Source organism: Lactuca serriola, chromosome 4, assembly GCF_051521515.1.
Source record: "Lactuca serriola cultivar US96UC23 chromosome 4, Lser_US96UC23_V15, whole genome shotgun sequence".
Lineage (NCBI taxonomy): Eukaryota > Viridiplantae > Streptophyta > Magnoliopsida > Asterales > Asteraceae > Lactuca > Lactuca serriola.
Window position 1 is genome coordinate 361,615,419 of NC_136411.1, and position 25,972 is coordinate 361,641,390.

At 32.0% G+C, this 25,972-nt stretch overlaps 1 protein-coding gene across 1 annotated transcript; it reads right to left on the reverse strand.

Moving 5' to 3' along the window:
• Positions 1-21,284: 21,284 nt before the first annotated feature.
• MAPKKK5 (mitogen-activated protein kinase kinase kinase 5) lies at positions 21,285-25,972 on the reverse strand. Its single transcript, XM_079037894.1, has 9 exons — positions 25,462-25,972; positions 24,890-25,126; positions 24,645-24,795; positions 24,194-24,357; positions 23,453-23,528; positions 23,321-23,380; positions 23,107-23,232; positions 21,662-21,820; positions 21,285-21,570 (listed from the first exon to the last, which is right to left on the reverse strand). Exons 1-9 carry the CDS (start codon positions 25,857-25,859, stop codon positions 21,535-21,537), a joined length of 1,407 nt encoding a protein of 468 aa, XP_078894020.1. The 5' UTR covers positions 25,860-25,972; the 3' UTR covers positions 21,285-21,534.

Sequence of the window (25,972 nt, forward strand, 5' to 3'; positions counted from 1 at the left end):
CCATCAGTTCTAAGCCAATCACGACTAGGTTCTATATAACTCTAGCATATACACTTAGAAATTATAGCTGAAAACTAACAATGCGAAATTGAATGTGGACTTAAATCCAAAAACCGGAACCAAACCCTAGTGTAGTGTACGAAATAGTAATAGTGGTTGTGAACATAAACTATACATATCATAGTTCATCGGATAGTGATAGTGACTAGTGAACATGAACTATGCATATTATAGTTTACCAAAAGTGGTGGTGATAGTGAGTATAACCTATACATATCATAGTTCATCAAATAGCGATAGTGGTAGTGAACATGAACTATGCATATTATAGCTTATCAAAAGTGGTGGTGATGGTGAATCCTTTTCTTGTAATTAAGTTCGTAGTGTAGATGAAACATAAACTATACCTATTATAGTTTATCACTTTGTTTGTAATATATATGCCATAACTATACCGATTATAACTAGCGTGTTCGTTTGTGGGGGTATAATGGACTTAACTATACTTATTATAGTTTATCATAATTATTCATAGTGCTAATAACTCTTGCATATGTGTAATACCTTTAATAATGTGCTTGTTATGTAAATGAATCCTCAAATATACCTATTATAGTTTATTAAATATTTGTTTGGGTAGTGAGCATAAACTATACTTGTCATAGTTTACCAATGTTTGTATTTTAATGGATATAGCCTTGTAATGTCATTTATATATTTACCATACTTATGGAGGTAAGAATCCATTTGTTTTCTGATGTATGTCTATATAATAAGACAAGATGACATATATGGTAATAACATATCATCACATGAAGGTACACACCTTGCTCAACAAGTTACAAGGTGTATATGAAATTTAAAACATTTTTCTAGTATTGCCATTTCTATTCTGTTTTTAGAAAATTCATAGAAAAATAATTAAAGGTTCAAATCAGAATCCGTAAATTCTGGAAGTTTGGAAAATGAGTCTAGTTTGTTCATAATTTTTATTATAAATTTTAATGACCTCTTACTTGTGTGAAAAAGTCCATAATCACAGATTGGTCCGGATTGATGTTTGAAATGATAGGCAGTTTTGTAAAAATCACCATAAATTGTAGAAAAATCGTATGGAGATGTGCAAGTAGTCATTTTAAAACTAAGAATTGGAACTACTTGCACCAAAATAGTTTTGAAAACTAAAATGTTTAAGTTGTCCAAAACAGTCCGTGAATGAAGTCCAACTTTTCTGATGAAAGCTGTTAGAAAATTTTAGTTATGTTCTTGGTGTTTTAACTTGTATTCCCCCCTTAAAAACTTGAGAAAACATGAAAATGTAGGAGTATGAACTCACCTTGAGTGATTTCAGAAGATGGATGATGGAGAAAAGAAGTGTTCAATTCAAGAACACTTGGGATATGCTTGAAGATTTGAGGAGCTAACAACAAATATGACGATATTTGTGTAAGCAATCAATGATTTGCATAGAATCAAGTGTAATAATCACAAGGAGGATGAATTATACTTACCAAGAGAAGAATAAATCTTGAAAATCAGTCTTGGAGTCTTGAAATAGAGAGAAAAAGTTTGAGAGAAAAGTTGTGTTGTATTTTTGGTGAAATGAAAGCAAGTGAAAGAAATGAGAAGAGAGGTTGAGTGTCCAGCTCTCAAAAACGTGGGGATGGCTTGTGAGTGAGGTAAAAAGGACAAGGAAGTGACAAGGTATGGTGGGGAGGAGTGTGGGTTGGTCATGGAGTAGGTATGGTGGTTGTTTGTGTCATAACATAAAGGAAAGTCAACACTCCGCCTCTTGTACTTCACCCACTCTTTTGGATAAGGTTTTATCCTTAAAAACGTGATAATTTAATAATTATGGGTCCTTATATGTTAAAATAAAGTTTTGGGTGAAAATCCCGCATTAAAACAATTAAAAACGAAGCTAAAATGAAGTCGTAGTCGAAAACCGGGAAGAAAAGAACTTCCAGCGAGGCTTCTCGGAAGGGGGTCGGAGGTTCGGTCCTCATGAGGCTGGGTCTGAAGCGAGGCGAGGCAACAAGGAAGCGAAGGGCTCGGTCCGAAGTCATCAGAAGCGAACTGGACCGAAGTGAACAGTACCTTCGGGTTCGGTTCCATGAGCCTTCGGGTTCGGGTGTGCATGCGAGGTTCGGGCCCGAGAGGACCCTTCGGGTTCGGGTCAGCAGCCTTTGGCTCAGAAGGGTTCGGTCCCTAAGAGAACTTTCGGCCCTAAGAGGGGTTTCGGGTCCTTAAGAGGGGTTTCGGGTCCTTAAGCCTATTTTGTCCGTTTTAAGCCGTTTTTTACCCGGTTAAGGGTCAGAATGACCCGAATGACTTCACAAAGTTACGGAAACTTTTGAGAGAGATTTGGGAGAGATTTGACATTCTTGGAGAGATTTCACATACAAAGAGATATTTAGGAGAGATTTCACATACTTAGAGAGATTTGGGAGAGATTTGACATTCTTGGAGAGATTTCACATACAAAGAGATATTTGGGAGAGATTCCACACACTTAGAGAGATTTGGGAGAGATTATCGATAAGAAGAGATAGAGTGAAAACGATTGAGAGAGGTTTCATTTGTGACCTTTTTGAGTGTCCGGCTTCGCAACGCAAGGTCCGTAAACCCCGTTGAGCCTTGTTTAAGGATCTCACACACTCCCGATGAGTATGCAACATTGTTTTATCGGTTTGGCTTGACACTTACCACAATTTTAGGTTAAGGAGATCTAGATGTACGTACTTTTCGATTTATGATCTCTCATTAGAATAGCGAGTTGTTTAGTAAATACATAACGTGAGCCCTAGTACACAAGGATTAGTTGGGTTGACTGGTTTGACTTGTTGACTTTATTTGACTTCGAATTGACCAGAATTTGATGGTTGTCACATAATACGGGTGGAACACTAACTCTACTGGAACGTTTAAGAGGTAAGGACCCGTCAATTGATTCAACAGAAGTTGCCTCCTCGGATTGAGCGCCAGTGTTAGAGGTTCCTTCATCGCTTGACTCTTGAAGCTCTTCAAGGTCAACTTGCCTCCCACTGTCCTCTTGGCATATGAGTTCTCTCTCGCAAAAAACCCATCTCCTTGCAACGAAGACAACATTGTCACTCGGTCTATAGAAGAGATATCCAAAGGACTTCTGTGGATAGCCGATGAAAATACATCGCTCACTACGAGGTTCAAGATTTTCGTGAGTCTCTCGTCTTACGAAAGCCTCGCAACCCGTCACACCCCCGAACCAGACGGCGGAAACGTCCGGGGGCTTGTGCGTGACTTCATCCTTGTAGTATCATCACATAGTATATAATTGAAACATATCATCATCATCACCACACATGTAATATAACAACATACATTCTTTACATCGAGTATTGTGTTTGAATATTACATGTCAAAATAATTAAAGTCCGATGAAATAAAATATGACAAAACATCCATTAGTTTGTTCAGCCCAACCTACTTCAATGGTTTCTTGAGAATACAAGTTAATTTAAAAAGGTCAATATAAAAATGTTGGTGAGTTCATAAGCATGTTTGAGAAAATGATTTGTATAACCTTGTAATCACAAGAAAATGTTGTATTTTCTTAAAATAGTTTAGTATGTTTGTGTCCAATCTTGTATTAATGCATGTGTGTTATTGTTTAATAGAATGTCAAAAGTGAATGAAGAGAATGTAAAGAGAATCCCCCCAGACAACCCTATGTTGCCTGTAAAAAAGGAGAATGCTGGTATGTCAACCCCCGAGGTCGAGTACCGGGGCGAGTATGTTCCCGAGTAATCCAAAGGGAAAAGAGTATGGTCTCCCATAAATTTCATAATGTTAATTCCTCTAAGTGAGTCGTTATAACCATACTAGATATTGACAAATTCGCCTGTCTTGGCATTTATGGACGCCGACGGAAAATAGAATAAGGTTTTCGTCACCCTAGACAGGTTTAGTCTAACTGTAGCGAACAACTCAGGTGTGGGGTGTCATCCCCGTACAGATCTATACACAAACCCCTGCTCTCCCTCCAAGAGACTTTGGTTATAACTACATGCTACGATCGTGCACTCAATAGGTGTCTACCGTCACGTCTCACTAGATCCTTAATCGAATTTACGCGAAGAGAAACATATAAAACATATTCCAGGCCCAATGAACCATGTAAGCGAACAACTAAGGCCCACTAAACACGTAAGTCATTTTCAGGCCCGAAAGGAATGAGATTATATAACATGGGCCCAAAATATATGTAAAAGGACAACTAGGGCCCATTTCACATGTAAGGTATTTACATGCCTAAATAGCACGCAAAGAGTATCCAAGGTCTGTCGAGCATGTTAATGGGTCAATTAGTCCCAATAAACATATAAAGAGTATCCAGGACCTATCAAACATATAAATGGGCCACTAAGGCCCAATAACATGAGAATGACAAAATTAGCCCATTTGTTATTATATTGCTAGTATTAGTTCAATTATTTACCAAAATGGCATAAAAGGCCCACTTTTTGTAAAAATGACATTCTTGACCCATTAAGCCAAAAATTTACAATTAAGGCCCAATTTTAGTAAAAATAACATTTTAGGCCTTTTTTTGGACAAAACTTGTATTTAAGGCTAGTTTTTGTAAAAATAACATTTTTAACTCACTTTTGTCAAAAATAACATTTTTGGCTTGATTTTTGTAAAAATATACATATTCGGCCCATTATAGAAAATTTTATCTTTTTGGCCTAAATTTTTATATTTTCACAACTTTAACCCTTCTTATAAAAATTTTACATTTTTGGCACAACTTTCTTGAAAATGACATTTAAGCCCACAAAAGATCAAAAATTACAATTTTTGGGCCCAAAACCGTGAGAAGCCCAAATAAGGCCCATTTATGAAAATGTTTACATTTTTAGTCCTTGTAAGGTCTCAAATGTCGAGATTAGCCTTGTTGAGCAAAAATTTCCATTTGAACCCCTTACTAGCCGTGAGTTACATAAATAACTCATACTTTTGTCATTTTGTCGATTTTAGCTTCTTTCATGAAGTTTTTCTTAGCTTCAAGTAAACTAAATGTACTTTAAACCTTTTTCTTGTAAGATGAGTTGAAATAAGTGTTATGTCAAACCAATATCGTCATCTTTTATTAGATCTTTAAGTCCATGAAGTTTATAACACATAAACACATACATAACTAGAAAAACACACAAAATCATGCATACATACATAGATCTACACAAAACAACTTGTATTCTCCCCCAAAATAAAGTAAAAATTGAAAATAGGGGGTATGAACTCACTTTGGGATGATGGATCAGTTTTCGTGAAGAGTTTGAAGGAGGTTTCGGCCTAACTTGTTTCTTGAGAAGAGTTTTCGAGTCTATGATGGTTCTAGGAGCATAAATCACGAAATGAGAGTGGTTTAAGGAGAGATTTCTAGTGTAAACTTGGATTAAAAGTTATAGGACTTCACAATAACTTACCAAGTTGATGAGAAGCTTGAAGTGAATCTCTTGAAGCACACACCAATTCATGATTTTTAGGGGAGGAAAAATGAGAGATTTTCTTTGGAAAATTAAGAGAATAATGTGTTTGAAAATGAGGAAGGATGGTGGTGATGGAGGCTCTTATGGTCGTAAGTAGAGAGATGGAGGGAGGAGAGGAGTGTCTGTAGGGTTTGACCCTAGTGATGTGAAGCTTATGGAGACATGTTGGATATTGCATGTTTACATGGTGGATTACTTTGAGGTGGCATGCATTAGTTAGCTAATCTTTATTTATATATATATATATATATATATATATATATATATATATATATATATATATATAAACGAGAATTAGAGGAAAAGAGGAAAATATGGACCTTGGGCTTGTTCTTGCTTTGGCCCATTAGGGAGTTTTGATCCATGTGGGCCCACATAGATGTTTACGGCCCAACATGACAAAAAGAATGGGTTTTCGGCCCATTGAGGTTCAAGAAAGTTGTTTACGGCCAAATAGGGCCCATGAAAGCAAAGTGAGACATTTTAGGTCCAATAAGGCCTACAAAAAGTCTTATGGACCAAAATGTTATAGTTTAATGAATGTGGGTCTATTTAGGGCCCAAATAAGGATTCTTAGCCCAAAATAATCAAGTTGTGTGTTTATTGGCCCATTAGGCCCAATAAATGATTCCTGGCCCAATAATTAGTAATCACTAATAACTTTTTATTTTCCTTTTTTTATAAGGTTGTAAAGTTTTGCTCATTAAAAACATTAATGTATTTGAGGAGATTTGTGATTTAAATATGAAGAGTTAATATAAATGTTATAATAGATGTTTTAGTGTTTTTATGTTATTAAAAGTTATAGTGTTTATTTTTCATATTTTGTATTATTCGCTGTATATATATCTTTTTTAATACAAATGTTATAATAAATGTTTTTCTATTTTTATGTTACTAAAAGTTATAGTTCATATTCTTGTTCATATGTTTTGTTACCTGTTATATTATCATTCATTTGATATATAATCTACACAATTTTAAACGGTTTATAAAATTATCAAATAATTATATATATCACAATGACTTAAAAATTAAACTATAATGTTTAATAAAACTCATATATTAACTACATGTTTGCTTTATAACCAATATTTTGTTTCAAAGTGGAAATATTAAATAATAATTTCGTAAAAATTATTATTTTAACTATATAATTCTATTCTCGCGCAACGCGCAGGGATTCGCCTAGTATATTATAAAGCTAACATTTTTCCTTGAACCTCATGCATTTGAAACTCCCAAGACCATTTTTCCTTGAACCTCATGCATTTGAAACTCTCAAGATTATTCAACTTATACAAATTAATTTTTGATTAATTGAAATATTATGATTTGTAACTAATAAACTCTTCAAATCATGCTATTTAATTATAGAGTAAATTACACGAATGGTCCCTATGGTTTGGGGTAACTTGCATGCTTGGTCCCAAACTTATTTTTTTAACTCGGAAGGTCCCTACTGTTTGTTTTTGTTACACGCTTGGTCCCTACAATCTGTTTTTGTTACGCGCTTAGTCCCCATCTTACCTAAAAAGACTATTATTTAAATAGGAAAAAATGGTGATCTAGGTAAGATAAGGTGAAGGGGTGCGGTTGGGGGCGTGTTTATTTAAATAAACTAACAAATCAAGGGTAAAATAGTCTTTTTAGGTAAGACAGGGACCAAGCGCGTAGTAAAAACAAACAATAGGGACCTTTCGAGTTAAAAAATTAAGTTAGGGACTAAACGTGCAAATTACCCTAAACCATAGGGACCATTCGTGTACTTTACTCTTAATTATAAAGCTAGCATTTTTCCTTGAACCTCATGCATTTGAAACTCTCAAGACCATTTTTCCTTGAACCTCATGCATTTGAAACTCCCCAGACTATTCAACTTATACAAATTAATTTTTGATTAATTGAAATATTATGATTTGTAACTAATAAACTCTTCAAATTATGCTATTTAATTGATGAGTTAAATGAAATATTTACCCTATATAAGAAATTTGTAGATTACATTTTACAAGTATGCCAACACAAAATTATGGATTATATTTGTAGGGTTTGAAGAGTTATGTGAATGGTTCCATGGATGTAATTGCAACTTTCCCAAATATAAATTCATGTAAACTCAAATTGGGTGCATGTAAAGTTTTAGATATTAACTAAGGTTAAAACTTAGGTATGTTTCTAAACGTATACTTGAGATCATTTTTTAAGTTTATGTGTTATGCATCTTTCTATAATCACATGATGATGAAGTGGGATTGATTATTACTTCTGATGATCTTTTGGTAAATCAACCATCAAGCTATTTATCAGTTATAGCCATTACTTTTGTTAACATGTATGTATCTTTATGTTCTTTCTTTTCTCTCTCTCTCTCTCTCATTAAGAAAATATATTTTATGTACAAGAAAACATTATTCAATATGTATTTTATGCTATGTATATACTATATTAGTTTCTATCGCTTATTTTGTTGTAAATAACATCAATTGAGTTTTTTATAATTGATTTTGATGAAAGAAGTTTACAATTATTATTCCAAATTGTTGGTGATAATGATGAATTAGAACAAATGATTTTTAATGTCATATGACTTTACTGTTGAAAACCAATAATACCAAAACTTATATGGATGTACCCAATTTTAAATGTTTTTATAGTAATAAAAATAAATTATCTTATTAAATTTGTCAATTTCTTTTTTTCCTAATTGTTCTTTATCGTAAAGTAAAAGTAAAATAATAAAAATATTAATATTTTCATAAGAAAATATAAGTGATAAAAATATATCTCAAGTGTAACAATCCTCCTCCCCTACCCCACTCTTAACATATTTTTTTAAAGATTAGCCGCAGTACATAACAATTACTATAGTTTTGAAATTCAAATCATCATTTTATTTAGACCGTTCATTCTCTTTCAATATTTCATAACTTTAAGGAAAAAAAATTAAAAGTACAATAAAAAAGCATGATAGTTTTTTTAAAATATTATAATGATAAATTTCAAATAAGTAGTTTTTAATTAGTAAAAGTAATGATTGTTTAAAATAACATAAAACTAAAGAATAGATTATATTATATTAAAGTATTATTATTATTTGAAATAATAATAATCATAATAATAATAATAATAATAATTATTATTATATAGGAAAAAATATTCAAATAAATTATTTATAAATTAGTTAAAAATATATATAGTTAAAAATAATTTTAAATCAAAAACTTAATATAATTTGATTCAAGCACAACTTTTTAAATCTTTCTTATCGTATATTGAAAATTAATATAATATTAGTAACAACTTAGAATAAAAATTATTATTTCAATGATAAATATTTATAATATTGTTTTATAACATACAATTGTTAATATTTATATTATATTATTGGGCAGAAATCAAGAGTTTAAAACTTCCACAACAACTCAATAGTTTTTTTTTATTTAAATGTAATTATGATTTCAAATTTAATGTAATTTGCCTTTATATTTTCCACTACATTCAAAAGTTTTTAAAACTTATGGTTATTAATGTGCAATGCTTTTTTATTTTCCACTTATTTATTATATATATATTGTAGTTATATTAGTAGTATATAAATAATATTTAATTAAAAAATCACATGTTTGAAAAGATTTGTGATTCAAAATGAAAGAGTTGAAAAGAAATTTAATCTCAAATTTTTTATAACAATGTTTCTATATATCAAATGTATGTTGATTTCTAAATTTTTTTTGAATGATTTATAAGTGTTTAATAAATTTTGTTTGATGTATTATAATGTTGTAGTGTTTTTATTTTATTAAAGTTATAGTGTTTTTCATAATATTTGTTATTTGTTTTATATATAAATCGGCATATGTTTTATATATAATTTCCACAACTTAAAACATTTATAAAATAATCAAAAGTTGTATAATTTATTTTTTCATACTACTTTGTTTTTTTATAGATAGAAATCAATATATGTTTGGCATATAATTTACATAGCATAAAATGGTCTATAAAATCATGAATTAATAGTGGAAATAACTAATGATACAAATTTATTAAAATTAATAAAACTAATATGTTAATTATAGAGTTTGTTATGCTATTGACATTGGTTTTACATGTATAAGTATTAAATCAAGATTTCTTAAATGTCATTATTTTAATTAAATAATTAATTCAAGCGCAACGCACGGGGATTCGACTAGTACTATAATAAATAAAGATTTATTTTGCCACATGTCACATTCTTATTCATTTTTGCCACGTATCTTTTTGTGATTATTTTAAATTAGTTTTTTTAAATGTCATTTTATGGTTTTTTTCTAATTTTATTAAATTCTACATAATATTTAAATGTAATAGTTGCAATAAATGTAATAATAAATGCATACCAATTTCTTTAATTGAATTTTTTTTTTTAATTTCAAAATTTTTAAATTAAAGCTCTCCTTAGTTGTTTTTTGTTTATTTATCTAAATTATTTGTTTAAATTTAAAAGAGAAAAAAACACTTTAATTTTAATAATTAAATATTTTTATCAATTTTCTTATAAATTCAAAATTTTCAAATGTTTAAAGTTTCATATTTATTTTTTCTTATAAATAAACGCATGCAATACATGAGTCTTACATATAGTTCAAATTAAAAAAATATTTATTGATAACCTGAAAACAATATATCCATTATAATTTTCAAAATAACGGAAATATTTTAGTTAGATAAATAGTAAGTCGGAGTTTCTTGTTGTTTGGTTATTTATTTATTAACGTAACATCTCTTAGTAAGAGTGATATTGTATCGAACGTGTAAAAAAAACTTCATATTTAACTATAAGATGTTCTTGGATAATTAACCAAACTTAAGCATACCAAAAGATTAACCAAAATTATCAGTTTATTAAGTTCTTGAACGTAAATCTACATTGAAAAAATGGTTAACTCGTTTTTTGAGTTTGGTTATTTTTAAACGATTTCTACTTCATAAATGCCTTTTAAAATTAAAACACTTCATTATTGAATTCCAAAACTAGTCTTTCGATGTAACTGGAAAAGGACCGAAAAGGAAATTGGAATTAAAGTCTTAGAACAAACATCAAATACATCCAAGATCTAGTTGACGAGCCTTCTCTATTAACCTTCTATTTTTACTTTACCACCTAAAATAATTGTCACCTCTCACTTTTTACTTCATTTACTCTTTACTTTTTAAAACCTAAAAAAATTGTCACCTCTCACTCCTTCAATTTATTTTATTTTCTTTATATAATAAAATTAATAAATTATAATTTAATAAGTAAGAAAATAATAAAAAGCTTATTAAATACAAAATTAATAGAAAGGAAACATTTCATTATTTAAAAAAAATACATAATTAAAAATTTTAAAAAGTAAAACATAATAGGAATTAAAATAAAAACGAAACTAAAAGGTGATTGATGTTTTGCATTAAAATATTCATATCTTTGATGTGTTGTTTTTTCGTCACACTTTTTGTTTTTCTTAGCGTGCATTTTCTTTTGGCTAATTTATCTTTCCCAAACGCCAAACGTTCGCTAAAATTCAAGTTGTATTGTTCGAAACTTGATGTCATTTTTTGTATTTCTTTTGATTGATTGAATCCTGATACAATTGAAGAAGAAACATTCTTTTTCGCTTTGTACATACCATCGAGTGGACAATTTATTTCGGTTCTAGCTCGTCCTCGTCATTTAAGTCTAATATTACACGAGCATGTTGTGTAGCTTGTGTAGTATGTTTTTGCTCTTTTTGCTGCTGCTCCTCCAACTTCTTTGTTCTGCATATCTCGCCATTTTGGACTAAAGGCTAAAAGTTTCCTAGCCTCATCATATTTGAATGACGTCTCTTTGTTCATGAGGTGAAATAAATCATACGTCATTGAGAAAGTCTTCATCAATGTGGCCGCTTTTCCTTAGAGTTTTTAGGTTGTTGTACAACTTGTCCATCATTGTAATTGTTATTTTCATACCTTGATCATTGTTGTCAATTGTGTTTTGAAGGGTAATCACCAAGATCCATTTATGTCCTCTTAAGATTCAACTTGGTTTGATTTTTGTCTTCGTTGTTATCTTTTTTTTGCACCTTGCATGTTTTGGTTAAATTAGAAGTCATGTTTCGATTTTGATCGACTACTAGTATAGATTTGCAAAACTTACATTGTTTACACTTTCTTTTCACACTATCATCATCTACTATCATAATTCTATCGAAAAATTTCCAAAAAAGTGTTCTTTTGTTCTCATCTTTTTTTCGTCTTGTTGTAGGCTTTGGCATATCTTCTTGTTCCTAATTGTCATTGATATTAACTTAAGTTGTGCGCAGATAAATTCATCTTCACTACCATAAAAACAAACAAAAAGATTCAACAAGTATCAAGTAACTATAACAACTTACTTTTTGACAAATAATTTCTTCATAACAATATCAAATTCGTATAATAACAACAAAGTTCTACAATAGGAAAACCATAGAAAAACTCTATATATTATATATCCATGCTTTAAAAGACCCCTTATATTATTTTTTTGTACACTCTAACCATTATTCTTTTCTGACCTTTATTGTTTTAATACTTTATAACCGGTTAGCCTTAAGCAACCGGTAACATGAATAATGATGTGACATTAAACAGATGACATGGCAGTAAATTCGGTGACATGTAGGCAAAAAGTCAAGGCTAAAAGGTGCATCTCATTCTTCTGCTACAAAACTTACGATCTTGTTCTTTTTCTTCTTCTTTTGAGTTCGATCGATCATATGGATCTTCTTTATCTTCCTCAACTTTTAGCTATAAAAACATAGTGTGCAAATGTGGTGAACAACCAAAGGTCTGGACTTCAACGACCAGAAAGAACCCATGCAGACATTTCAGTTGGTGCCCTAATTGTCTGGTATATGAAAATTGTGTAAGATTGATATCATTTCTGTAATGTTTACTCAGATTCTTCATTTATTCGTAGGATCCTTCAAAAGATTGTAAATTTTTTGTATGGGTGGATGAGGATTTCAGTCTTCACCGGTATAAGAGTAAAGGTAGTGAGTTGAATAGGGAGAATATGGATTTGTTCAAGGATAATATGATCCTTTCCAAGAAGAATATGGAATAGAGAAATAGAAGGAGAACATAGGTCCGTAGAAGAAATTAATGAACCTTGAGGTGATTGACAAAAAAAAGATTGATATATTCATGGCCAGGGTGATTGTGTTTGGTATTGTTCTGGTTTTCATCTTCATTTGGTTTAGTATTATGTAACTTGGCAAGTTAGATTAATGTAAAATCGCTAATTATGTAATAGGGTGGTGTTGTTTGGTATTATGCGCTTCGGTAATTTTGAAGCAATGTTTAAGAAATGTACTTTGAAGACTTGGCACATTCTAACTGTTATAAATTGGTTGAGAAAAGATTTATTGCATTTATTTGTTTTATGAAAAGAATGTGGTTATGTGAGTATATGGATTGTTCTAGGTTCCCTTGTTATGGTTATAATGTTAGAGGGTGTTTGACATTGCTTTTAGAATGACTTTTTAACTTTTAGCTTTTTCAAAAAGTTAAAAAATAGCCAAAAGATGTTTGGGTAATAGAAAAGTTCTTTTGAAATGACTTTTTGCAAAGAGTAAAAGGAGGGGTTTCAAAAAGTCACAAAACCTGACTTTTTGTGACTTTTTATGATTTTACATATAAAGTTACACCAAAAGTTATTTTCCTAATCCAAACACATTTTAAATAGTATCTTTTGCAAAAAGTCCTTCTACAAAAAATCATTCTAAAAAAAGAACTTTTGATGCTCAAAAGCAATCCTAAACACCCCCTTGTTTTATACCGGGGTATAAATCAGTTAGACAGTTTTACCCTTTTGTTAACAAATTATCTCATTATGGTCAAGTGGTATACTGGACGATTTTAGCCATGGTACTAATTATGGAGTACATTTGGAACTTGGATTGGAATTAGTTGGAAATTATTGACCATGTAAAGAATGTGCTTTTTTTCTCAATTTATAGCAATGATGAGTATTCATGTATTTGGACAAAATTACCCCCAATTTATTTCGTTGTCATGTTGTTACAGATACACAAATACATCTTATGGATTTTTCAAGGGTATAGTTGTCATTTTTTTGTCACTACAAGTCTAGAAAGATGAACTGATGCATCAATTAAAAAATTAAACAACAATAAACTTAAAATTGGCACTTTCTTTTGTCACCACAATTATGGAAAATTTGTTTTTTTTTCCTTCGTTTTGCTACTTTATTTATGGTTTTATGCATTTGACAAATTTACCCTTGGTGATGGTTTGGGTCTTTAGCACACAAGACAACACCAACCAGAAACAAAAAGTTGAGTAGAATTACATGATATAGGATAATTACAACCATAAAAAGCATTACACAAGAAGTTGGACCCCGATTTCTTGATCTTCGTCCTCTCCTTTCTCAGATTCTTCATCTAAAGGGGTCCATTCATCATCATTCGATGATACTTCGAGCAATTCCATCTCTTTGAACCAATTCATTCAAAAAAGGATCACATATTATCTTGCCCATTGAAGAAGCTACATACTTGTCTTCATCGACATCTAAAGACAACCCAAAAATATTGGACTCATCATTTTTTCCATTCAAACTCTCTATATTAACTTCATCTTCAGTATTTGAAATCGAATCCATAGCTATTTGTGTTAAAGGAAACGAACCTGGATCGGATTTCAAGTCGATTTCAGCAAATAACAAAATAAAAAAATCAGACATGCTTTCCTTCCTTCACATTAAAAAATCCTTTTTTACGGAATCCAATTTATTGAAGGTTAAAGGACGGTTCGATCTACTGAAAGGTAACCCACGTCGACTTATGAGAACAGGTAACCTAGGGTCATCAGATAAATTAGATAGATTAAACGGTTTTGGAAATAAAATGGTTAAAATGTTAAAAATATAAATAATATAAGGGTTTTTTTAACATTAGTGTGACAACCCAAAAATTTCTGTTAGTTTTAACGTCGAAATTAACGTCAAAATTAATTACGTCAAAAATTAGCCAAATTTATCCCGAAAATATTTTTGACCGGATTTAAACCCGTTGGAATATTTTTAATTAATATTCGTCAAGCGAAAATAAAAACACGTAAATTATCTTTCCATTTATTTGGAAAAAGTTTATTTTTATTTACGACCATTTAACCGGGTAAAATTTTAAACCTCGTTAAACATAAGTATCGGGTAGTCGTATACCGGGTACAACACCCAAGCCCTATATAAGGGTGGATGGACACTCCTTAGAAGCCTTTTACCACCTAGACCCACTTTCTCTCTCTACTCTCTCTCCTCAAGTCCGTTTTCGCCTCAAAACCGCAAGATACCGCCTCCAAAATGTAAGTTCCCTTACCCTAGCTTGTTCTAAACATCATTGCTTGTTACTATAGTTCAAAAATCACTCAAGAAAGCCAACTAAAAGGAGTTCACGGCCTAAGAACCTCCTTAGGCCGTAAACACCTAAAATGGTGCCAAAATGCCCGAAACTCCCTCCTTTAGGCTTAGAAACTAGTTTTGGGTTAAACCTAGAAGTGTTTGAGCTTTGAATCATCAAGTTTGGGGGCTTGAAAGAGGGTTTACGGTCCAAGCATGTGCTTAGACCGTAAACACCCTCTAAATATGCAAATCAAGCCCAAAACACTTCCAAACCTCATTTAGGCTTAAGATATGACTAAGGGACTTACCATTTCGGACTTGGAACACCCAAACATCATCATTTGGAGGGCAAAATAGAGTTTACGGCCCAAGCAGATGCTTAGACCGTAAACTCCCCTAAAACATGCCAAATGAAGTTTCAACCCCCTAAAAAGCCTTATACCCTCACTATAACTTGTTAGGAATGAGCCAAGGACCTTGAAATCAAAGAATGGAAGGTGTCCAAGAGTTTACTACCGTAAACCATGGGGTTTACGGCCGTAAACTCCTCAAGGAGTGTCAATGGACCGTAAACTCCTCAAATGGTCCATTTTGAAGCCTTAAACCCTGCATAAGCCCTAGAATTGAACCTAGCCTAATTTCACAAGTGTTATAAGACCTTAATGCATCAAAGAACACACCATCCATGAGTTTACGGCCGTAAAATCATGGGGATAAGGTCTTAGGGCCGTGAACTCTATAAAGAGTTTACTCTTGAAGAGTAAACTCCCTATCTAGGCCATGCATACCCATAGACGTTACCCGGGACACCCCTAACACTTAATCAAAGTGTTTTCCGCACTTTAGGATGTGTATACGTGTTTAATTAGTATTATATTTACTAATTGTATGTAAACATATGTCATCATATGTTAATAGGTCACTAAGTGTGTTCAAGTCTTTACTTGACACCGAGCACCCAACCGACACCTTCGTTCGATCCACTTACAACAGGTGAGTTCATACCCATGAATTAACCTTTTAAATGTTTTTACATGCTTTTATGGGGGGGGGGGGGGATACAAGTTAAAACATGCCAATTATCATATCAATCACATGTGATTGATAACCCGCATGCACAAAGATTTATTACACTGTCAACTGTTTTACCAAGTATGATATTGTAAATGGTTTTCCAAAACGTCTTTACTTGTTCAAATCTTTTCTCAAATTGACTCTCGCGCTATATGTTTTACTTTAGATTCAGTTACACCAGTATTTTAAACAAAGGTTTTCTTTACCCATAATGTTTTATCAAAGTTTCATTCAAAACTTGTTTATGAAAGGTTTTCAAAGGATTTCTAAAAGTTTTCAAACTTATTTTACAAAAGAATACCAAGTCGTGATTTTCTTAAGTGTAAATGTTTTCTAAAGCTTTCATCAAAGTTTTCTTCCATGTTTTTATACTCCTACTTCGTTAGATGCTACTGCTTCGATTATACTTCTACTTAGTTAATGCTCCTACTTAGTTAAATGCTACTACTTTGTTAACACTTTTACTTCGTGACACACTTCTACTTATTAACGCTTTTACTTCGTGATACGCTTCTACTTCGTGATACGCTTCTATTTATTAACGCTTCTACTTCGTGATACGCTTCTACTTGTTAACGCTTCTACTTCGTGAAACACGTCTACTTTGTTAAACACTCCAACTTCATGAAAAGTTATACTTAGTTAAATGTATGCCTGTACTTGTATAGTTATATAAATAATGTTTAAAGGACTTAGGAAGCCTAGTTCGCCATATTTCCTTTTCCTCGTTGGGATGTGGTCTGGTGGGATAGGATATCCGTCCGAAGGTCGTTTGATCATTAATTATATATTATGTATACATGTATAGACATATAGGTTTACATCGATCGGTTCAGTTATGAGTCTCTACTGCTAGTCCAACACTTACATCAGAATTCACTGTTCGAGATACATCTTCAAGACACGGATCTTCCCGTCGTCGAGTTGGTAACCAGAGTCTCTTGTAGGGAGAGCAGACATTGTGTGTATAGATCTATACGGGATTGACACCCCCGCACCCTGACTGCTAGCTACAGTCCACGGCCTACTAAGCCAAGGGGTGACAAATGTCATACTTACACCGACGCTTGCAGGGCGTCAAGTACTCTAGTGTCGATTAGTATGGTTACGGGTATCTCCATGTTTACCTTATAATTCATGGCCTTAAGGTAACAATGTTTAACACTGTATGCTAGAAACACACTCTTAGAATTACACTGTTTCAGACCTTGCTAGCTGTATCTTTCATTTGATACTGTATGGGGTCTATGTTTCTCTGTTTCAGACCTTGCTAGATGTATCTTTCATTTGATACTGTCTGGGGTCTGTGTTTCTTTGTTTTAGACCTTGCTAGCCGTATCGTACAGTGGATACCGTCTGGGGTCTGTGTCTCCTCTTGTTAGACTGAGCCAGGCGTGTCGTTCATTCGATACTCTCTTGGAGTCTATGATTTCTTTGCCTTAGTCAGTAGTATCTTCTGCTGAGGCATATGTTATTTTCCCTTAGTACTTTTACTAGTAATAATCTCCTACTTTCTTTAAAGTCGAATACTGTATTTTGGTAATGATAATATTTTAGGGAAATTCTCTTTAAAACATAACACTGTCGGGTCTTGGTAGAAGACCGCTTTTATTTAGAAAATATAGGATTTTCTGGAAAGGACTCTAATACACCGTTGATTCTAAACTACCACTTTTATAAAGTTATTTGAATAAAATGACACTAAATACTTATGAACTCACCAGCATTTATAAAAATGCTGATACTCGCTTTCAAATAACTTGTATTCTCAGGTCAGCAATAGACAGGTACATCCCAGGAGCTTTTGGTGAAGACAGTTAGTACCAAGCTGCACCTATATTATTACTTGTATTACTGTAATGTCTCTATGAAATGTAACTTATGTAAAACTATTACTATTAATGCAATGGTTGTTGTAGTTTGATTAGTATACTGCATATGTTGTTATACTTGACATGACGTCATCCACCCTAGAACGTTTCCGCCGTTCCGGTTTTGGGGTGTGACAATTAGCATATAATACATAGGGTTTTTCTATGGTTTTCATTTCTACAATTAACAATCAAGAATATCAATTTTTGATTGTTAATTGTAGAACTTTGTTTTTATTATATGAAATTGATATTGATAGTTGATTTGTTATGAAAAAATTAGTTGTTATAAAGTGCAATAGTGGTTGAATTTTGCTAAACCTTTTTGTTTGCTTTGATGGTGGTAAAGATTTATTTGTTGGTGTTGCACCTCAAGTTAATATTGATGATGATTTAGAATAAGAAGATGTGCCAATTGCCAAAGCCTACAAAACGAAGAGAAAAAGATGGCAACGAAAGAGCCCCTTGTTGAAAATCGTTCGATAGTATAGAATGGTGGTGTGAAAAGAAAGTATGAAAAATATAAGTTTCGCAAAGCTATACTAAAATCTGACCCAACCTAACATGGGACTTATACTTGAACCAAACATGCAAAGAGGTGCAAAAACTAGGATAATTGGAGGTCCTCTTGTCAAAAGGCTACTTACATGGTGGTCAATGTCATGACCCAATTTATAGATGAAAATTGGATAATACATAAGAGAATAATAAACTTTAGGGAGATCAATAGCTATAACGGAGATGAAATTACTAGGTTGCATTCACGGACGAAGTATAAAAAATTTCATGTTTATGACCACGGATAATGCCACTTTTAACGACAAGATAACTGATTTTTTTGTTAAAAAGTTGTCCAATCTTTATGATGGTGGAAAACATTTCCACATAATGTGTATGGATCACATATTAAACTTTATTGTCAATGATGGGCTAAAAGTCCAAAACTACCATGTCGAATATGTCCAAAAAGTCGTAAGATATATCAAACAATCAACACAAAGGATAAGCAAGTTTAAAAGGCTATGAAAGATTGTTGGTTAGAAACAAAAAAGTTTTTATTTTAACACCCATATCCGATGGAACTCAACTTTCAAGCCATTGAAGACCGCATACGAGCTACCAGAGGCGTTTGTGAAATTTTGCATAAAAAGATTTTTTTTAATTGTGTCGAATCTGTCATCTTCTTTAAACCGTCATCACTTCTTCGTTTGAAGTCAGAATGATATAATTTTTTTTCCAACATGTAGTTTGTTGTTTGTATTTTATTTTAGATTATAGAAACACCTTATTTGGTTACGTATTTACTAAGTCACAGCCCTTAAATACAGGGTATCAAAGTTGAATTTATGTTGCTTCTAGATTGTGATGAATATGTCATTTTTTTACAAAAAAAGTGTATGAAAATGATCTAGGGAGAGTAATGGAGCATTCATACTTTGGTGTAATAAGATATATTGTGGATTTCCTTTAAACATTTAAGATAAAATAAATCATTTCACATCTTTAGTACATCTCTTTATCCTGGAAGTCTTAGATGTTGAAACAACAATGATCAAAGGGGAATTTGTTCAAATGGAAACGGAAATGAGGGCAAAAAACCACAAGTATTAGGGTGCCCACGATAAGATGAATGCTTTTATGTAGTTTAAAGTGTAGCTAGATCCTATCATGAAGGCTATTCTATTGTTACATTCTTTAAAAAAAATGATCGAGTACATGGATTACTCCATGACAAAGACAAACTCAGTAAAAGAGTTGAAAGCGCGTCAAATGGTTCACGAGGTTGAGATAAGGATTGAAATTTTTTTAGGTCCTACTTGAAAGTATTCGACAATGGTTCTCAATAAGAAAGTCGTAAAAAAGTCGTTTGTGATGATGATAATGACTTTTCAGTGATTTCCTTAATATAGTAGGTAGCAACTTAGATATGATGGATAACAAGTTAAGAAACTATTTAAAAGAGACTAGTGGACTACAAAAAAAAAAGATTTTAATATCTTTAGTTCGTGGAAGGTTAAAGTGATAAGGCTCCCGATAGTTGCTCGGATGGCAAAAGGTAACTACTGCTTTTTTCTAGTTCGTCATAGTTTGTTTATAAATTACCGTTGTTAAAATTTTTAATTCTTTTGTTGTTAAGACATATGGCGATACAAATCTCAATCGTGGCATCCGACTACGCATTTAACACTAGTTTGTAGATTTTCAGATGAGCATCAGACAAGCTTGTTGACGTTGATAGTTGAATCTTTGGTGTACAACCAAGATTGGTTTAGAAAGTCTACAAATCCAATAATAGACAACGTCAACGAGATCTTGAAGAACAATGATAGCTTTGAGTATTTTTTTTTCAAATCTTGTTCTATGTTGATATGATTATTACTTTTTATCAAATACTAACACTTTTTTTTATTTCGTTTTATATAGAGATTGTAAAAGCTTTAAACAAACTCCATGACAAATGAACGATGAAAAGGCCGATGGAAAATTAGAGTATGACTTTTATCTGTTGAATCGGTATTAAACTATGACCTTTTGTGTTTCGATAACTATTAAACTATGAACTTTTGTGTTTTGATAATTACTTTGTAAGGTTTTATTACGATTATTACTTTTTGTTGGTTAATTTTATATTAAAGTATGAACATTTTTGGGTTAATTTTTCTTGGATGATTTGATATTATTGTAATGATTGGGGCTCAAAACAATGACTAGTTCATTTAACACACTTTATCTTGTACCAATTGCAAAAGAACATATACCGATTACAATTCGGTACTTGAGCGGAAAATCTGACATCGATGTAGTTTTACCGGTCTAGTTATCGGTTCTCATAATTGGGTTAATCTATTCGGGTCGGTTCTGGTTGCTCACCCCTACCATAAACTATCCCCTAATTAAAATAAAGATGAAGGAATTAGACCAACTATGATGAAAGCCAATAGGTGTGACAAAATGGACAAAATATGCTGAAACCAAGCCCATGGTACCTGTTTAAGGCCATCAAGAGATCGGTGAAGGTGGCAGACATGATTCTATGCATAAAACGGTATTCGAAAGATGATCATAAAGAAATGTTTTCTTCATATCGAGCGTCTTTGGGATCTATCAATATTATCAACCACACAACCCCAAATTTGGTGCAATTCAAAGAGTTCTCGCCAAGGATCATAGTTGAGGATATCAACGTCTAGGACTAGGGGTACATATATACGTGTTGTTGTCCATTACAATTATGTTATAGATCTTTTGGGTAGAGGGAGTAAAAGAGGAAGAAGAAACTTCGCTAGCTATAAGATCCCAAGAAGAGGGAGTCGACAACGGTGGTTAGGTGGCCTAGATTGAGAGATTAAGGTTTAAGGTTTTAAAAAGCATGCTATATTGCTATGATACTATGTAGGATATATTTATTTGCCCATGAAATGAGCTCTCTCATTATTCATATATAAATACAATATTACAAGAGAAGCAATTAATTGCCTATACAAAATGGGGTGACTATACATCATCTATATAGACTCAGAGTAGGCAACCAATGTTAGTTTACGTTATATGTATCATGAGAAAAAACAGAAATGATTCCGTACTCTTTTTAGCAATTTCCTTTCGAGCTAGGCACGTGGGCGTTGATAACCGATTAAAGTTATGACCAAATCTCTCTTTGATCTTCTGCTTTATCCTATAGAAAAAAGATGATAATAACATTAATTCCAAATGTTACGATATTAAAATAATTAATATGAAGCTAAAAATTATTATTTGGTATTTACCTGGTTTGAGCTCAAGAACCTATGTTGAAGTAAGGTGGTAGCTTTCGGCCTTTCTGCAGGGTTCCTAATAAAGCAACAACGTAAGAAATCTTTGCCTTCAGGTGACATTGTTTCAGGTAATGGCGGAGTCTCCTTAATAACCTTAAACATTGCTGCAGGCTGAATTAGAAAGCAATTTTTAGTTTAGTTCATTAGCAAGTGCAAAATAATCAAACATTAAAGAAAAAGGACAAAATACATAAAAACGATTGTATTTTTATAATAACATATGATATATTTTTTTTAAAATAAATATATTTGTATAAGAAAAACAAAAGATAAATCTCGAAAATAATATCACATAAAAATTAAAAGTAGATAAAATGATGTTTTTATATTTCAAATGTTTTTAGATAAAAAAAAAACAAACATATTTAATGATGTATTGTAATATAGATATTTTAGATAAAGTTTAGATAACAAAAGTTATGTATATATTAAAAGATATTTGCATGATGAATAAAATTAGTAAGCTTTATTTTTTATTTATATAAATACTCTATTTTTTTATGTTTTAGTTTTTTGTTTTTTTATTTGATTTATGATAATTAATATAAATGGTCCATAAGCAAAGTTTCGTAAAATTTCAGAAATAATCCTTATGCAAAATGTCCAAAATGCCCTCAACTTAAGGACTATATTAAACAAATGACTCACAAAAGGACCATTGGTGTGACAACTTTTGTCAAAAGGGACCATTGATGCAAAACAAAAAAAAAAGCTCAGATAAAAAATTTTAACCATAAGAACCAGTTGTTAAATTTTGTCTTAAAAAGGTCCAAATACATAAAAATGATTATATTTTGGCCATTTTTTTTGTTTAACTACTGGATTTAGTTTCGTCGATAAAATTCATCCACGTTTAGAGCATTAGGTATGGGTCCGTTGAGGTGGTGTTATAACAACTTATAACACCAAGGGGGAAATGGTGTTCATGATGTTATGACCATGTTATGAGGAGGTTAAGAGGAGAAAATTAGAGAGACAATAAATGTGTAGCCAATCAATGTTCTCGTTTCAATATGTCATAACGCCAACAAGATATGCCATAACACCAAGGGGGAAATGGTGTTCATGGTGTTATGACCATGTTATTAGATGCCACATCAGCAAAAATGCAACTTCTTGTTGCCCATACCATATGCTCTTAACAATCTTTTCAATATCAACTACTTTGACATGTTATAGTAGTTTAAAACGGTTACAATACACTCTTTTTCAAAACTTAGTGGTTTTAGTGTCAAAATTTTAACTAAAGTCACTAACTACACTTTCACAAAATTATCATTGTGCCATTTTAATGTGATATTGCAGGTCAAAATGGTCAATATAGAAAAGGTTGTAAAACTTAAATAGCTTTCATGTAATTTTCCAAAAAGAATACATTAATTTTTAATTTTTATTACCCCTTCATATTCGCTCCAAGGAGGTTTTCCATTAATCATTTCGATAATTGTACAACCTAAACTCCATATATCGATGGCCAGAGCAAGATCTGGATCATTATCTTTTTGTGTCCCATATTGTAAGAGCTATAAAAAAAAGGAATTATGACGTCATAAAATAAAATAAAAAGATAATTGTTTTCAAATAGTTTAATGTGGTAGAAAAGAAATTTACCTCAGGAGCCATCCAATAAGGACTTCCTTTTAGAGATAGATGGCTAGCTTGTGCATTAAGCTGTATAACAAAATCAAAATTATGACTTATTTATATTAACATTAATTAATAAAATTTTTTATAAGAGCTTACGTGTTTAGCCATCCCAAAATCAGCAAGCTTGACGACCCCATTTACATCAACAAGTAAATTAGCTCCTTTGATATCCCTAAAAAGTGTAATTACTTTCAAATCCATGACCAAAAAAAAAAAAAAAAACTAATGTTCAAAGTACAAAAAAAAAAAATTATATTTTGATTTTCTTTAGGTTTAACCATTATATTTTAGTTTCGTCGATCATAGCCACCAAAGTTTGACAATTTTTTATATGTGATATAACATATTAAATTGGTTAAAATAGAAAATTTTAGTAAAATTTAGTGGCTTTAATAAAAATTTTGATAAAATTTTCTTTTCTAACCAAACATAACAGTCAAAGTCGTCGACATAGAAAAATTGTCAGACTTATGTGACTTTCATTGATGAAACTAAAATTTAATGATTCGAATTTTCAACATAGGTTCTTGTTTAATTAAAACAACTTTAACCCAACTTGCGACATAAATAAATGGACCCATTCAAATAAAATAATGAAGTCTATAGTTAGTTAAATAAATTAGTAACCAAAAAAATTATTCAAAATTATAAACAACTTAGTTAAATTTCTATTTGTACTTTTTAATATTAAAAAAAAATAAAATAAAAATACATATCAAACATGTTGGTAGGTTGTCCAAATCATAAATTCCAATCCTAGGATAATCAAAACTACTACATATTAAAGTTTGCTAAAATTTCAACTACACAAATAAAAAAAATAATTGCAATCGTTACCGATGAATGGTCTTGGTGCTATGCAAATACGCGAGTCCTGAGACAATATGACGTGTAAAATTGCGTACAATAGACTCTGTCATTCCCCCGCAATGATCGCGTGCATACTTATTAATTGAACCAGGATGAATATACTCCAGGTAAATATAAAATTTGTCGTCAACCTACATGTATATATCTGAATGAGACTAAATGACCATTTTACCCTTATATTCAAACAAATAGTTTTAACATGACACTGATTATACTGAAAAAAAAAAACAGTACAGATAAGTAAAAGCTAAATAAAGGTTGGTTTCTTAATAAATTAAGCTGAAATTTTATGATTTAACCAGTTAAGTCATTCTGTCCAGATTAAATGTTTAAGTCGATAAGCTTATGAATTAAGTAATAAAAAAAATTAAAATTTTTTATTATTTATTTTGCTTAGTGGGAATAGGAAACCACTTACTATTTCGCTACCATAATATTGAACAATGTTTGGATGCTTAAGCTTGCTTAGTACATTAATTTCCTGTTCTAATTGCTTTATACACTCTGCAGATTTCGGGTCATCTGGATATAATTCAACTTCTTTCATTGCACATAAAGCTCCAGTCTCTCTATCAATAATAAAAAAGAAAATTAAAATGGTATTAAGATCTGACACACATGTATAATAAGAACATAATATAGTATTATATATTAAATACATACCTATTAGAACCAACATAAACACTTCCAAATGTCCCACGACCTATAAGCTTCCCCTTTCGCCATTGATTTTGTGTCTGTAAATTCCTTGATACTGAATCAGGTTTACAACGTGGGGAAGAAGAAGGTGGATGAATGACAACTCCGGGAGGAAGAGGTAAGGGGTGAACTGGATTTACGACACCTAGATCCGTCGCTAGCGGTGTCTCCGTCGTGGTTGTTGGTGGGCCGATTGCTTGACTGGATTTAAAACAGGGTTGAAGTAGAAAATTATTTAAAAATAATTGATGTTTAAATCGATAATGATAAAAGTATCCATATATATACCAGTCGAATAACGCCAAAAAGTTACGAGATTGACTTTCATTGTTTGCATGTATAAGTTTTGGATAATTTAATCTTACTTCAATCGTAATCATGTTCGTTGTGTATAAAGAATTTCTTAATCGTTATTAATTCATTATTATAGAATCATTTTGAAGGCGCACATAAGTCCCCAGTAGATCAAAGATGCAGAAAATTTAACCTCATAATCGATTTGATCAGAAAAATTGAAAATGTAGAGATGAAATTACCTTCGAGATCCTTGCCAATCTACGCGAATACTGTGTGAAATTAATCTGTTTTCACCGGATCTCGTAATTGCCTCAGGCAATGGCAGAATGTACTTCGATGTCTGATCGGAAAAACCTTCCATGCCGGAATCGCGTTTGAGCAGAACAGCAAAGTCAGGGAGAGGTAGCGGATGCGCCCTGACGGTGGAGGTCTGGCCGACGTCGTTGTCGTCGTCGGTGAAATTTCGTAGCTTCCAGTCGAGGCCGATGCGATTAAGCTTTAGAGTTCCGTTACTAACACGACGGCGATGAGCGGCGAGTGGTGAAGCTGGAGCTTCGTTGTTATTGTTAACGAAGCTCTTTCTAGACGAATGACTCCGGGAGGAAGAAGGAGCGGATGACGTTTGCCACCAATTCATTGCGATTAAAGTGAAGAACTGAAGCCGTAGGGCGGTGGCGCTACGGTGGAGACTAGGGGTCGTTGAGAATAGTGATCTAGCAGCGGTTAACGACGTCGTGTAGAGCTATTTTT

What these genes read in the sequence shown, in the direction of transcription:
- MAPKKK5 (XM_079037894.1), bottom strand. Translation starts at nt 25,859, where the DNA reads ATGAATTGGTGGCAAACGTCATCCGCTCCTTCTTCCTCCCGGAGTCAT. An exon ending in AATATTATGGTAGCGAAATA is followed by an intron (nt 24,358 to 24,644) that starts GTAAGTGGTTTC and finishes ATATACATGTAG; the next exon opens with GTTGACGACAAATTTTATAT. An exon ending in ATTTTGGGATGGCTAAACAC is followed by an intron (nt 23,381 to 23,452) that starts GTAAGCTCTTAT and finishes TTTGTTATACAG; the next exon opens with CTTAATGCACAAGCTAGCCA.